The sequence below is a fragment of the Dasypus novemcinctus genome, chromosome 16 (genome assembly GCF_030445035.2).
Source record: "Dasypus novemcinctus isolate mDasNov1 chromosome 16, mDasNov1.1.hap2, whole genome shotgun sequence".
NCBI lineage: Eukaryota > Metazoa > Chordata > Mammalia > Cingulata > Dasypodidae > Dasypus > Dasypus novemcinctus.
Window position 1 is genome coordinate 47,245,754 of NC_080688.1, and position 16,135 is coordinate 47,261,888.

General features: G+C 36.6%; 1 protein-coding gene across 1 annotated transcript in view; it reads right to left on the reverse strand.

Annotated features, from left to right (window-relative positions):
• The window catches only part of B4GALT6 (beta-1,4-galactosyltransferase 6), a 67,137-nt gene that overhangs the window by 30,704 nt on the left and 20,298 nt on the right, over positions 1-16,135 (reverse strand). The window contains exons 2-3 of the mRNA XM_004479012.5: positions 9,183-9,299; positions 2,568-2,681 (exon numbers count right to left, since the gene is read on the reverse strand). Coding sequence (XP_004479069.1) covers positions 2,568-2,681; positions 9,183-9,299 — 231 coding nt within the window. The remainder of the gene's footprint in view (positions 1-2,567; positions 2,682-9,182; positions 9,300-16,135) is intronic.

Here is a 16,135-nt window from a genome sequence, read left to right on the forward strand (position 1 = left end):
AGGAGCAGCAGCACCCAGATACCCAGAGAAAAGACAGTAAACCAGCCACAATGCAATCTCTTAAACACCAGCTAGAGGTATTTACAGTAAGCTGAGGGACTGGGAGAGGAGTGCCAGCATGAAGGCCTGGCAGGCAGATGCATTTAAACAGCATTTAATTAGTACTCATAAAGCAATAATTAAGAAAATGACAACCAAACCAAGAAGAAAGATTTCCTGAAGCTATAAACCCTTGAATATGCAAATTATGAAAATGAAATTATTGTAATCAGTATTTCAACAATAACATTACTCAGTGGTTTCAGTAGTGCACAGACAAAAACATTCATTTTTAGGAAAACAAGACTGCAATAAAGTAATGACAAACATAGCCACAAAAATCACTGAGTTCCATTCTCTACTGAGATGGCAAGGAGGCAGCAAAATTAAAATCATCTGAGAATTTTTTTTTTTTTTTAACTCCCAGTGCCCAGGTCCCATGTCAGGTCAATTAATGAAAAAACTTAGGGGTCAGGTCCAAGAATTATAAAAGTTCCCCAGATCATTCCATTATGCAGCTAAAGATAAGATCCAATACTCTAGATCAATAGGCTTCAAAGAGTGTTCCCGGGGTCAGCAGCATCAGTATCACCTGGGAACAAGTTTAAAACAAAAATTCACGCCCACCCCCACAGACCGCCCCCACAGACCACCCCTGCAGACCTGCTGAATCTGAAGCTCTGAGAGTGAGGCCCAGCAATCTGTTTTACCAAGACTATCCAGGTGATGCTAATGCACCCTCAAGTTTAAGAACCACAGCCTTAGATGACAGTCACAGGCTACTCTTCCTTTACATTTTATATATGTACTATAGAATACTTACCAGCAATAAACTGAAATAATCCTACAGATATGACAGAAAGGCTAATTTCCTCAATAAAGAAAACTCATGTAAAGACACAAAAGCACATTTATACACGAAGGATATTTGAACAAGCAATTCAAAAAGATATCTATTTAAAGTTTTGATTATATAAAAAGATACAAACTTATATGTACAAAGTATGCTTAAAACTGTAGGGAAAAAGAAAAACACGCAATAGCTGTGGTAGCTTCTGACTGTTGGGATTATAGTGGATTTTTAATAATGATAATGTATTATCTTCATAATTTTGAAAAATATATATTTAAAATATAGCATCTTGATCCCTACCCTCATATCACATGCAAAAGTTAAAGCAAAATATTAAAAAATTAGAAGGAAACAAAGGAAAGTATTTTTATGGCTGCATGGAAAGGAAAGATTTTAGGCCAAAAAAAACCCAAAACAAAACAGTAAAACCCCCCAAAAATGTGACTCATATCCTTGAAAACATAATTTTAAACTTCTGTACAATAAGACTCGATAAACAAAATGAAAAGACAAATTGGAGCAGGGAAAAGACATTTACAATACATAGTCACTGCCAAAATACATATAAAGGAATCCTACTAATCAATAACCTAATTAACCAATGAGGAACTGATAAAGCACGACTGAGCAATTCACAGAAAATTCAAATACACAAACATATGTAAAAATTATTCAACTCTACTAGTAATGAGGAAAGTGAAAATTAAAACAACAGATACCATATTTTATCTATCAGTAGCAAAAATGAAAAAGTGTCAGTATCAAGTGTTGTGAACTCAAGAGAAAGTGATACACTAAGGCTTTGCTGGTGGGGATGTAAACTGGTAAAGCTGCAGAGCAGTTTGAAAGAATCAGGAAAAACAGTGCCCACGTGCCCGGCAATTCTACTTCTGTGTGTCGATCCCAAGTATATTCAACTACCTACGCACAAGAAAAGCTGAACTAAACTGCTCTTTACAGCACTGCTGTGTGACGGTACAAAAGTGGAAACAACCTAAAAGTCCAGAAGCAGGAAAATGGCAAATGATATGTGGTACATTTATACAAAGATGTACTACAAAATCGTTAAGGGAAATAATGTATATGTATCAACATTGGTAGCTCTCAAAAAAACTATTTTGAAACCAAGTTACAGAAAGAAATGTATTAAAAAAGACTACATAAATTCTTAAAATGTTCAAAACACTATATACTTTCTATTTAAAAAACAAAAACAAAAACTTAAACAACCTGTAGGAATATACACCAAACTTATAACAGAGTTAAAAGAAGGGATGGGGAGCTAGCATTGAGATGGCAGTCATAATGAACTTTAGCTCTGTCATGTTCTAGTATGTTCAAAAAGAGACTATGTATTAATTACTCTCTTAAATATTGTCTTAAAGGACCATTTGCAGGTAAGTAAGCCAAAATATTAGTTTTTAAAGCTGGATGGAAGAAACACAGGTCTTTGTCATTTTCTCTTTTGTATTTTTCTTGAGTTTTTTTAATTCCTCACAATCCCCCCTAAAAAAATGCCAACAACAAAAAGAATCAAAGAACATGTTACCTAATATGACAAATATCACTCACTGTCAAGATCTGATACAATGTGTTCAATTCATGTAGGTCTTTTAATTTTATTATTTTATTATGACACAAGTAAACGATTAAGTTAAGATTAAATCCCACTTACGCATATAAGGCAGTTTTTCTGGGCAGGGGAGGAATGGTGAATATGTGAAGTTTTCCGGAAGATACGTTGTTGTTTGAACAAGATAATCACTTGAATTACTGCCTTCAGGATAATCTTGGAGAGAGAAAGAAAAATTACAACCAAAAAAAAAATTGCCTTTTGCTTTACGCCTAGTAAGAAATGCCACTGACACTGTGAGAAGACTTGTAACGTTAAGAACTAGAGAAAAGCAGAATGAGGCCGCTGTGGCTACTCAGGTAGTATAGAGAGCAGCAAACCCTTACCTTTGCTTACATACACAGCAGTCCCGTTTGCAGCCATGTAAACCAAGAACACTGGCTCCCAGATCCCAGATCTAAGGGAATCAACTGCACTGCAAGTAGCCAAGGTATTCTGAACTGCCACACAGCCACACAACTCCTACCATCTAAAGAGCAAGGGGGTAGAAGGAATGTTTGCTCCCCACCTTTCACTTAAGAAACTTACTTCTGTAATTCATCCCATTCTAAATCCTGGAGAATGCACCCCCTGGGAGGGGTACATGAGGTCCACTAGCTGCCAATTCAGCAAATAACAGAGCACAGAGGGTTTAGAGTTCCAAAGTCAAAAGCCTGAATTTCAAATCCTAATGCAACATGTAGTGGTTCTGGATAGAGGACAGGATGCTACTTAGCATCTTGTCTGTAAAATGCAGGTAATAATAGTGACTACCTCATCCTGTTGTTTTCAGATTTCAATAAGATCAAATGTAAAAAGGACTTAGAACAATCTCTCGCCCTTAGAGATATTTAAACTTTAGCTATGAGTGATTGGCTTAAAGACAAGCATTTCAGAGCCTTTCTTGGGGGATTTCTGTAGTCAGAACCAGAGATCAAGTTTGAGTCCCTTTTCTGGAGCAAAGTTCTGAGATGCAAATATGGGTACCATAACCGTCGAATTTCCTGCAGTGTAGAAGAAGCTGGCCTAAAAGAAAACCAAAATGCAGTGAGAAAGAGATGAGGGATGGAAGCAGCTGACTGTCTCCTCCATCACAAACCATGTATCCACAGAAAATGAAGCTCTTGCAGACACTGTGGCAACATGTGAAGCTATTGGACTAATGCTCCCTCTTCCAACCTTCAGTAATCCGCTCCACTGAAGAAGAAAATCCTGTGTGAACTCGACAGAAAGGGATACGAAGCAGTAGAAGAGGTGTGTGACTTTTAAAAGAAGGTCCTGTGTGCCAGTGACCAGTAAGCAACAGGCTGAAAATCAAAATCATATACCTTTGTTGAACTGCAAAAGCTGAACCCTCAGACCCACAGACCTGCGGAAAAAATGTCAGGATTCTGGAAATTAGATATGAAGTAGGTAAGAGGAGTCAAAGAATTCTAAGCACCTCTCCTGTCTGCCTTTGCCTAACATAAATATTCATTCAGTCATAAAAACAGAGGTGATGGGGGTGCAGCTTGGGAGCTAGGACAAAACTTCGGTGTAGACTCACACCCCATCTGAGCCCATCTGAAGGCTCGGCAGAGGCTGCTAAGCGTAAGTTTATGGGGCTAGACAAAGGCTCCAGGCCTGGTACCAAGGAAGAGTGCAGGAGGAGAAGGTCCAATTCCAAAGGGCAGCTAGCTCATGGAAATCCCAGTTATGAACTTGACAGGACATCAAGTAAGGTCTTTTTTTTTTTTTTTTTTAAGATTTTTATTTATTTCTCTCCCCTTCTTCCCCCAGTTGTCTGTTCTCTGTGTCTATTTGGTGCATGTTCTTTGTCTGCTTCTGTTGTCAGTGGCACGGGAATCTATGTCTCTTTTTGTTGTGTCATCTTGTTGTATCAGCTCTCCATGTGTGCAGCACCATTCCTGGGCAGGCTCTCCTTATGGGGCGTACTCCTTGTGCGTGGGGCTCCCCTACGCGGGGGACACCCCTGCATGGCACGGCACTCCTTGCGCACATCAGCGCTGCGCATGGGCCAGTTCCACACGGGTCAAGGAGGCCCGGGGTTTGAACCATGGACCTCCCATGTGCTGGGCGGACACCCTAACCACTGGGCCAAGTCCGCTTCCCCAAGTAAGGTCTTAAGGTAACTCTTTGCCCAACACGACAAGTAGAGACTACTGCTCAGGCTATCCTATCGTGGCAGGGAGTGACAAATCTCCAGCAAGAGAACCTTTCCCAATGCCTCTCTCTGGGGGGTAGCCTTAGGGAACATTTGACGAGGAAGATCCTCCAAACCAACTAGGAGAATTCAGTGGACACTAAATTGTTTTCTACGCAGGGGACAGATTAAGAACACAGAAACCCCTCTAGCGACCTGTACCTGATTGTCTTGTCAGTATATATCTGAAAAATTCAAAGAAGCAAGCTTAAGAAGTCCATAAGTTTTCCATATGATGTTATCTTACAAATACAACTAGATATATATCAAATTTCAAGTTACATCCCCCCAAAAACTTTTCTCTTTTTATAGGGGGCTCCTACTTTCCTAGTGGTAGAAGCTAGTATTCTAAGCATGAATCAGGTTTCTGTCACTCCTGCCAAAAATGGTTAAAGTACTATGAATTGTTATGAGTTTTGTGATAGCTATTGGTCAAATTCATTGATTTATCCCTTAAAATTAGTTAATTATCCTCAATCCATAAATATATCTTGTTGCTTAATAGATTAATTTATACTAGCTTTTTTTTTTTTTTTAAGGAAGAAGTGTCATTCTTATTTCAGGGATACAGTAAGAAAAGAAAAATTCAAACAGAGTTCATAAAAAGTAAAAATTAGTTTGCCAAAAATTTTTTTAAAATCGAAGGATTGGAAGAAAGTCAAAACAATCTCCCAGAAAGTAGAAAGAAGTGAAAAAGAATTGGAAAATAGGAGAGAAAATAAACAGGAGAGAAAATATTAAGAGGATTCTTTCAGGAGCTCCAAAATCTAAATAAAAGAAGTTCCAGAAAGAGAAAAAGGAAAAGAGCAGGGAGAAAAATGATCCGAGAAATAATTTGGGTATATTTTGTAAAACCAAAGGGCAAGCATTCCCACATAAAAGGCCCAACTATACCCAACAAGAGAGGAAAAACAAAGCTCTAAGATGCTCTTTGTAAAATTTCAGAACACAAAAAGATCCTAAAAGTCCTCAAAGAGGAAACTGAAATCAAATTGCCTTTGATGTGTAGCAGCTAATGAAGTATCTAGCACACAGTAGGAACTTACTACAAATAAACACTTATCAACTACAGCCACTGATAGTTTAAGCTTTTGGAGACTATACCATAATAAACCCAAGAGATCAATATTCCTTCGACAGCAACAGAAGTGCTTAAGTGAGCAGCGTCCATCAAGTATAACCACTGCCTTTAGAGGAGGACCAGTTTTTAAATTAAGGTTATGAATGATAGGTACATTTGAGACTGATCCACCACAACCTCTGTATAATGTGGACATTATTTCATCTAATGAATAAAAACAAATGAGTTCTGGGCCCTTGCCTTGCCTTCTTCTGCCTTTTCCAGAGCTACATTCAAAGAAGAGGGAAACAAAGAATGAATGCTAATAGGCAGATGTTCTACTGCTCTGTCACTGGACCTTATCACTTAAGGGAAAGAGAGAAGAGAACCAAAGCAAGACCTCTCAATGGCTGTTTTTCCTGCAAAAATCATGTCAGTCTGGCAGAGTCTGTGACCCTCAGTTTATTCAGCCATCAAATAAGAAAGGTGTGCTGGGGTATTTCTAATGAATCTACCAGAACTAATGCTGCATTACTCTTATCATCTGTTTCGGAAAGTACTCACTGAATATTTTTTATTTTCTTAATTTGCCTGATCCACAGACTAAAAGGGATTTGATTTTTATTGATTATGAGAATACATGACTTCTTTATATTAAAAGTCTATTTGCATTTGATGCCAAACAAGGTCAGGTACGGGGTTAAAAAACCCTTTTTGAAATCAAATGTATTTACAAATATCACAATCTATTTACTGTTAAGTGTTAATTTTCAAATGAGCCACTACTGTTAGTCAATTCTCCCTTAGAGTTCAATTAGCTCGTTGTATACCATATTAGTTATCTCCTTTTTAAGAGCTAACAACTGAATCAAGTCTGTCCAAAAATAACCAGTTGCATCAGAAATGGCTATTTATGTTTCCATCTCTCCCAGAAGCCTGGAGATCCTCATATATAGGGAAGATTTTTTAAAAAATGTTGTCTCTATGATGCCTAGCTAATTATACTAACTATACTAATTGTTCAATAAACGTTGGCTAAATGAACATGGCAGAGCCTCATAGCTGCCTACTCACTCTCCATCTTCCCTTTCTCCTTAGATAAGAGAACCCCAACTTCTTTTAGGGCACCAATGTACCCAGCTCAAAGACTATTTCCCAGGGCCTATGCATATATCCATGTGACTAAATTCTAGCCAAGGCAAGGTAAGTGGAAATAATGTATGGAATTTCTGGGAAATCCCCCTTTAAAAGGGCTCCTATTTGTCTTTCCTTCTTCCTTTCCTCCTTCCTACTGATCCAAATGCAAAATACAAAGGCTGGAGCCCCAGCAGCCATCTTAGACTATGAGGTAACTATGAAGCTACAGTATCAGAGCAGAAGAGGGAAAACATCTGAAGACTTCAAGGACCCTCAACAAGAGCCACAGACTGTGAGACTTCCAAAGTTCTTTTACATACGAATATAAACCCCACATGTTTAAGCCACTGCAACAGTGTTTGTTAAAACTCAATTCCTGATGTCTCCTGAGAACAGTTTCACCATCAATAAAGGAAGTATATGAAATTTTCAAAGGTTCATAAAAGTAAGCAAACTTGCACTGGTTGTTCTGTCTTCACTGAAACCCCGATTTGGTAAGAAAAGATTTGATTTCCCTTTTTTTCAGGTACTTTGGTGAAGAAAAATGGGGAAAAGTTTGTCTTGCTCCAGTAATCATTTCTCCTAATCAAGCTCGGTATATACACATACAACTTATTCATACTCCTGGAAAAGAACCTGATTATGCATAGATTTTTGGTACTCACATATGCAGATATAGTAAACCAAAGATGCTCAATATTCTTTTTAGTAAAGTTCACTCTACTAATAATCACTTTCACATTCACCCAGCACGAAAGTCCTAAAGATTTTGAAATCTCAAAATCTTTTAAAATGTTTAAACTTTTACTATTGATCTACCATTCAAAAGACCAGTTAATGAGACTTTTTTAAAAAAAGTGTTTTTAAATTAGTTGTAGGTTTGAAGAGAAATCATGAAGAAAACACAGAGCTCCCAAATCCAACCCCACCCCCCATTACTGACATTTTGCATTAGTGTGGAACACGAGTTACAATTGATGAAAGTCCTATTATAATTGTACTATTAACTACAGTCCACAGTTTACATTAAGGTTCACTATTCATGTTATGCATTCCTATGAATTCTTGTTTTTATTCTAATAATATAAATACAGCCTAAAATTTCCTCTTTTAACCACATTCAACTATATAACACATGGTGTTAATTACATTCACAATGTGCTTTCATTGTACTATTAAAATGTCAACTATGTTGAAACAGTCTTGCTAAAAGAAATTTCTTTACAGTAAAAAGGGAGAAAACAATTGGGAGAGTTTTGATTTGTGGCATCATAAAACAAATTAGGCACAAGACTAGAATGGATTTGGTAGACACATATACAACATGAAATTAAGTACCAATATGTTACACTCTTAAGCTCTCAAATGGAGCTAAAACTATCACTTACTTTAACATACATTTCAAGAAAGAACAGCTATGGGAGACAGGGATTTCCTTCTACTAGAGGGTGTACGTAGGTTTTCAATGGCATAAGAAAGAACTGTTTGCACACGTTAAGTCCTTAATTTTAAATGATTAAAATAAGAACACACAGAGTACAACAACAGAGAATAAGCAGCTGTACCCCAAGGAAACATCTAAACACCTTGGGGAGACATCTTGTAAAACATTGCCATAAAGGGGCATTAACAATTTTTCATAATAGTTAAACATATTTACATCGGTTCTATCATCATTAAATCATAAGTTTGTCCTATTTCTTAGATTCTTTAACCTAATGTGAATCTAATGGAGATTCTACTTCCAGGTCAGAGTTTTAAAAGACAAGAAAAGTTACTCATTTACATTTTATATAACTTCTCCTTTAGCCCCCTTAGAAAGCCAAACAATTTTTAAGAATCTTCTATAATTAAAAATAATGTGTATTTTCTAGATGTAGTTGGAAAATATCTTAAGTATGAGAGGGGGCATAGAGAATGTAGTGTGGCTCACTAAGATGAATAAATTGTTCTCTTTGTGGTTAATTTCACCTAAATACAATAGGTGAACTGGCAAAATTTAAGCTGCTTTTATATTTTGTTTGATTTGCATTGACAAGAATTAAGTAACTTTTGCACAAAACCTCCATTGCATTTGTGACCATGGCATTATACATCCTAAAATGTGTGTCAGTTCTGATTCAAGCAGTATACCTAGCATAGAGATAACCTTCACCTTTAACAGAAAAACCTGGGGACAAAACTCTGAGCTTAAGAGACTTAGTTTACAGCCTTATGACTACAAGGGGAAGAAGCAGAAGCAAAGCAAGCATATTAAGCAAAGAGCAGACAGACTTACCTGTACCATTGAGGGTAGAGTTTTTATTTGTGTACAGCCTGATCATATGTCCTATTGTTTTCACATTTTCTTTCAGCATAATACCTCGAGCTTGTACCATAAAGAGGTATGTATTTGCTATAAAGGAAAAAGAGAGACTGTCACAACTCAATAAGTGTTTTTATTTAATGAAATAATACTTAGATTTGGGAAACTGCCCAATAAACCCAAACTGATTCAACTAAGATGTCCAGAAGGAAAAGAGATATAAAATGATTTTCCCATGATGAAAAACTCACACACACACACAAAAAAAAACTAAGGTAGCATCTATCAAATAGGGTAAGAATATACAAACATCATAATGAATATTTTGACCAAAAAATGAATTTCTACCAAAAAATGTACTTAGAAATTTCAAAAAGCCCTGGACAACAAAAGGATGACGACGGACAATGCCCATCCCAAAAAAACAGAGTATCTACAACTGCAAGCAAGACAGTTCCATCCATCTGCCCCATGGGATCTAAGCTCCCTCACAATCAGAAAAAGAGTGGGCATCGCCATGCCCAAATTCTCAAGATTTGAAGAATGAATAAACATAAGGGGGAATGCAAATATGAATTAAAGTATATATTATTATTCTAGCAATGGAAGAACTTGTATCATTGATATAAAGGCAGTGGCTACCAGAGGTTCTGAGGGAAGGGAGAGGGAAGAATAGGTATAGCATGAGGATATTTTTGGGGCATTGGAATTGTCCTGCAGGGCATTGCAATGACAGATAGAGGTCATTATAGATTTTGTCAAAACCTATAAATTGTGCGGTGCAAGTGTAAACTATAATGGAAACTATAGATAATGGTTAGTAGCAAAGTTTCAATATGTGTTCATTAATTGTAACAAATGTACCACACTAATGAAAGATGTTAATGGGGGAAAGGGTGGGAAGGGAAGGGACTCATCTATATTTTTGATATAACATTTATATAATCTAAAGCTTAACGACTAAAAAAAGACATTTTATAGCAAGTATCTGGTCAGAGAGTTATACAACTAACTTTCTCGAATTCTCTATTATTCCCTCAAGCCAAAACCTCCATAAGGTAAGCATTCCTATCTAATCATTAAGATATCACAAATCACCATGTAATCTAATAGTTGCTATGATTCTTGCAAATTATCAGTGTGTTTGGGGGTGGGGGTGGTGATCTAAAATCAAGATCTATTTTGGTAATTTCTCTCTAAAAGTTAATTATTCAAACTTTTACACTCCTTTTCAATCACAAATCCACCTACAAAGATTATAGAAGTGGACCAAATAAAAATCAAAGTGCCTTCTTAAAGTCACTTGATTTAATTCTGTGTGGTAAGTGCTTCAATAGCTCCCTATTGGATTTGTCCTGCAGGACACTGCAGTGATGGATACAGGCCATTGTATATTTTGTCATGACTTACAAAATGTGCAGGACAAAGTGTAAACTGTAATGTAAACTGTAGTCCACAGTTAGTACCAATGCTTTAACATGTTCATCAATTGTAACAGATGTACCACACTAAGAAGGATGTTGTTAATGTGGGAAAATGTGGGAGGGGGAGGGAGTGGGACATATGGGAATCCCTTATATTTTTTAGGTAACATTTATATAATCTAAAGCTTCTTTGAAAATTAAAAAAAAAGGAAAAGGTTCCTAACTTCTTACTTTTGGAGAAACTGGTAGGCAAGATTATAAAAACTCCTGATTTTTGAGATGCTAAGCTTCCTCAGAGAGGCACAGAACTAAAGTCAGAAGATTTTTCTTGGTCCTGATTCTTCTAGCACAATGCATAACTTTGGACAACTCACTGGATTTCAGTTGCATCACCTTAAAAAGACAATACTGCACTAGATGTTCTCTAAAGCCTCTTCTCTGAATTCTCTAAGCATAAACCGGAAAACTGTAATTATCATGGCAAAACCAAGTAGCTGCAAGGCTCAGGTAACAACCCCTTGAATTTTAAGATAAGCTGATTCTGAACACAGAAATGACAGTCTCAAAAAATTGATCCTGAGTAAATAATTTAAGAATGCCAACTAATTTTCTGTATCTTGCTCTACTTCATAGAGATGGTACAGAGATGAGCAAAATGTAATGTTGACTACCTCTTTTCCCATTTTTTATCTAAATTTAAATTGGCTTGAAGTACAAAATGAGTAGAGAATAAATAAAGCTAGGAGAGAAGTACAGTAATTACATTTTCTTTTGTCTTCAATCCATAAAAGATAAACAGTATCTAGGTTTCATATAAGCTTTACCTAAAGCATTTTTAAAAGCATGTTTACATCCTTTCTAGAAAGTAATACTGTTATATTTAACTTTTTCAAGCTTGAATTTACTATTTAAGGTTATAACACTATAGTTATTACATTTTTGCTCTTGAGTAGACCTTAAAAGAAGTAAAAAGAAGAGAAAAAAAGAAAACCCAAAGAGTAGCTAAACAAATGCGTGAGAAAGCATTCAATAAAAGCCAAACTAATATTACCAATTCTAGATGAAACAAGATCAAAAGCTAAACTAAGATATGGGGAGAAAAGCAACAAATAGATTACTAACTCTACTTAATTTTTAACACCTTGGATTATTTAATTCCAAAGCTGTATATAAAATTTATTACTAGGGATGTAAATATCCTATAATACTTGTTCTGTACCAACTTGCAAAAGAAGGCGTGCTGTAGAGTAGCGGAAGCAAGCTAAGGTAAAAGACCCAGGCTTGAAATGCTGGTGACTGAAACAAGGAGATGAGTAAGAACATGGTGTGTCTAGAAAACATACAGCTTTTATTTTCAATTAGTAAAACCTATTCATATAAAGAAAATTGCCTGACATCTTGAAACCAAATCAAATTTAAGTAGCAAGAAAAATATCAGGATTGAAAAGAATAATCAAAGTAAATTTTCCTAAAAACTAAAAAAAAAATCACTAATAAAAACTGCTAAAAAATGACTACTGATAGCACCTGTGATACAGGTGAATTATTTGTCAAAATAGTGCACTATGCTATTCATCAGATAGATGGGGTGTGGGGAGGGACAGCACAAAAACGGAAAGCTAGACACCAAGCTCTCCAAATGGAAAACCTATTAGTTTATTTCAAATCATTTACTGCTAATTGAGTTCCATTCCTTAGATTAATGATCCTCCTGGGTTTAATCCCTAAAGATCAAAACCCATTAGGGAATGAAATTATGTTTCAGTAGAGAGTCCTTCAGAAGAAAGCCATGTGTTGAAGCGCTGAAGAAACACAAAGCCAACACAAGACCAGTTCCACACTCTTGTGATTCCAAACATCATAAAGCTACATTAATCCACACTCAAATAACAATATACTTACAAATTATCATTGATATAAAATGCTACATCTTACTGGCAAGCCTCAGAGGAAATTCTGCTCTAAGATTTCTATTTCAAATTAAAAGAAACATTTCAGAAAACAAATAAGGAAATCATTCTCTTCCTTTTTTTTTTTTTTTTAAACATTTAGGACCTACCCTAATCCAGTATGCCCTCATCTTAACTTGATTACATTTACAAAGACCCTATTTCTAAATAAAGTCGTATTCATAGGTGCCAATGGTAGAATTTCAACAAATGTTTTTGGGGAACACAATTCAATCCACAACAGCCACTATTTTTAGTTTTTCTACTGGTTACCCTCATAGTCTTAGGGGTATGCATACACCATTGTTTCTTTTTTGGCTATATGGCTTTAAGACAAAGAGAATGTACCAGTCTTCAGGGATTTGGGAATACTTTCTGGGCTTTGAGGGACTCAAACACAACATCTTTCTAAATCCTATTTCTATGTTCCCAACACTATGACATATGGCCTCACCTTCAAGGTCTTTTAACAAGTGCTAAGTCAAATGAAGAGTGGTTTTGAGAGGTAGTTACATTGGTCAGACAATTTTGGCATGCAGTTAGAAAGGTAGAACTGGAAGTAAGAAAAGGGTCAGAAATACATTTTGAGAAATTCATTTTATAAAAGTAATAATTGGAGCTGTGGGAGTGCATGTGGCTCAAGGGATTGAGCACTTGCTTCCCACATAGGAGGTCCTGGGTTTGGTTCCCCAGTGTCTCCTAAAAACAAAGACAAACAACAAGCAAACACAACAAACAAACTCGGGAGCTGATGTGGCTCAGTGGTTGAGCATCAGCTTCCCACTTACAAGGTCCTGGGTTCAATCTCTGGCCCCAATACCTTAACCAAAAAAAATAAAATAAAAGATACTTTAAAAAAAATTGCAGCTGTGGTGGTGAACTACCACTGGAAAAAATTATATAGAAAGAAGACAAAGTAAAGGTCAGATACATGGAGACCAGCCACAAATAGGAAGCACAAAGGAAAAAAGACCCCAAGAAGAATTCATGTGAGCTTGAATGCAGTGAGGAAGCTAATGGAGAAGAGGGAGCACTCGACCCTATGAAAGGATGCAGAGTCCTAGGAGAAAGACGGAAGAACAAGAGCATAAATTAAAAAACAAAGCAAAACACTAATACCCCGTGCATATTCTTTGCCAGGTATCCTTAGAAATGCTTTATAAATACTAACCCATTTAATCCTCAGGAGCAAGCTTAAGCGGTAGGTACTATTATTATTCCCATTTTATATACAAGTAGTTGAGGCATAAAGAGATTAAGTTACTCGCCCCAAGTTATAGTCATTAGCAAGGTGTGGAGCTAAAATTCAAATCTCAACAGTCTCCAGCAAAGGAGCTCATGAGCTCATTACTCCACACTATTTAACATCTTAAAATTGCTATTGAGATCACTTTCACTTTCTAGACAGAGCCGCCAGTACAGGTTACATAACTGGATAGTGACAAAGTGAAAGCAGCAAATTTCACAAAAGGAAAGTAGGCGAGTAAAGTCTCCAGCATGACTGTGGCCTGAGTAAATGGAAGAAGGCAGTGGAGGGAGGGTAAATAATTCAAAGTTACCAGAAGGGGTAAGAGAAAGGAAGGAAAAGAACGCGTCCCATGGTAGGACAGTACAAGCAGAGGCTCTGAGTTGCAAAGGCACAGAACGTTATCTACGGAATAACAATAACCTCAGTAGAGTTTGCTAGTAATGGAAAATAAGTTGGCAAGGTCCAAGTGGATGGAGGGTCAGAGAAAAACAAAACAAAACGAAACAGAAAGGAGGGTCAAAGGACCAGAGAACATTGTATTGTGAGGTTAAGAAGTAACTTTAACCAAGTGAGAAAGTGCTACAAGAAGGTCAAGAAGACTGTGGAATCAGAGGTGTGAGAAGAGGAAGCAGTTCATATTCGTGAGGACACCCAGGGTATGCCAAGAGGAGTCAACATGAAAGGCAAGAAATGGGCGTTCTTATGGCACTTATCCCACCAATGGCAATCAAGTGCAGTGGGAACTTGCAGAATTCAGTACTAACTGCTAATATCATCCAGGATGCAGAAAGCCGGAGGTCACAGATTTCTAAAGAGAAGGGAAATGAATGAACATTTACTAAATACCTATTCTGCTCAAGCACTGTGCCTATATGTAAGTATCAATGTAGATATAAAATGTATATATGTATTTGTATATGCACACACACATTATATTTCATTCCAGTCTTTTAACCACCTGTAGAGGTCTGAATGGTGGTTCCCGAAAAGGAATGCTCACACCCTAATTCCAAGAACCTGCGAATGTCACTGTGTTTGGAAAAAAGGTCTTTGTAGATATAAAATTAAGCTAAGAATCTTGAGATGACGAGATCATCCTGGATTATCTACGTGGGCCCTAAATTCAGTGATGAGTGTCCTTAAAAGAGAAAGGCAGAGAGATCTGAGCCCTAATAGAAAGGAGGTGGTGATGTGACAGAGACCTGTGTGTCACAAGCTAAGGAAGTGGAGGAATATCAACAGCAGCCAGCAGCTGGAAGAGCCCAGGACGGAGTATCCCCCAGAGCCTCCAGAGGGAATATGGCTCAGAAATTACTTTTCCAACTTGGCAGAGCAAAATACACTATGTCCCAATAATAATGATGCAAACTCCAGGATTAAACCAGAATATACAGAAAATATCATTCGTACTTTTCCTAGGAACAACCTATTGCTTGGATTAAAAACAAACAAAAAAACAAACCTCAAGATTATGCCAGGCTGAAAAACAAATGATATTTCTTAAATTTAAACAAAATATTTTACAATGGTGATAATATTCAAAAATTCATAAGTTTGACTTTAAAAATTGATAATTTTTCTCAGTGCAGTATAGGCACAAGGGAGTCTGCAGTGCAAATAATAACCAACCTATAATATCCTCCTCCCCACCTTTCAAATAAGTCATGGATTGACAAGGATAATGAAAGAATTCTGTTTTTAGAATCCCATTTTATCAAGTTATAACTAATACAATATTCACATACAGTACAGATGTATTTCGGACCTTAGCCAACAGCTCAAGCTTTGCTAATGGAGACACCAAAAAATTGTTAACAAGAACTTCTTTACAATGAATATCTTTACCATTTCTACTCCAACAGGCAGTTATTTGGGGAGATTATCTGTGTCTGAATTCTGATCAAGGTTAAATATTTTAAAATAAAATTTTTTTGACTTTTCCAACTGTCTTATTAAAGATGTTCAGCATGGAGACCCTTATCTACTCAAATGATATTTATTGAATGCCTATCATTTACCAAGCAGTACCAAAAACTAAGGGGCCATGTGGGTTCCCCAGTCAAGCAGCAAAATCCTAATAGAGGTACGAACTGCCTAAAACATCCAAAGTCTCATTTGCAACAGACCATCAAGTCAGCCTAGTTTAAACTTAGCTGATAAGTCAAAAAGTACACTCTGAGTCTAGTAATATGAAAACACTGCTCTAATACAAGATCATTCTCAGGACAGTCATCTGTTAATTCAGTATGTTATTCTCCTAAAATAAATGTCTTTACGCTGATAGGAGCCTTAAGAGACTCACAC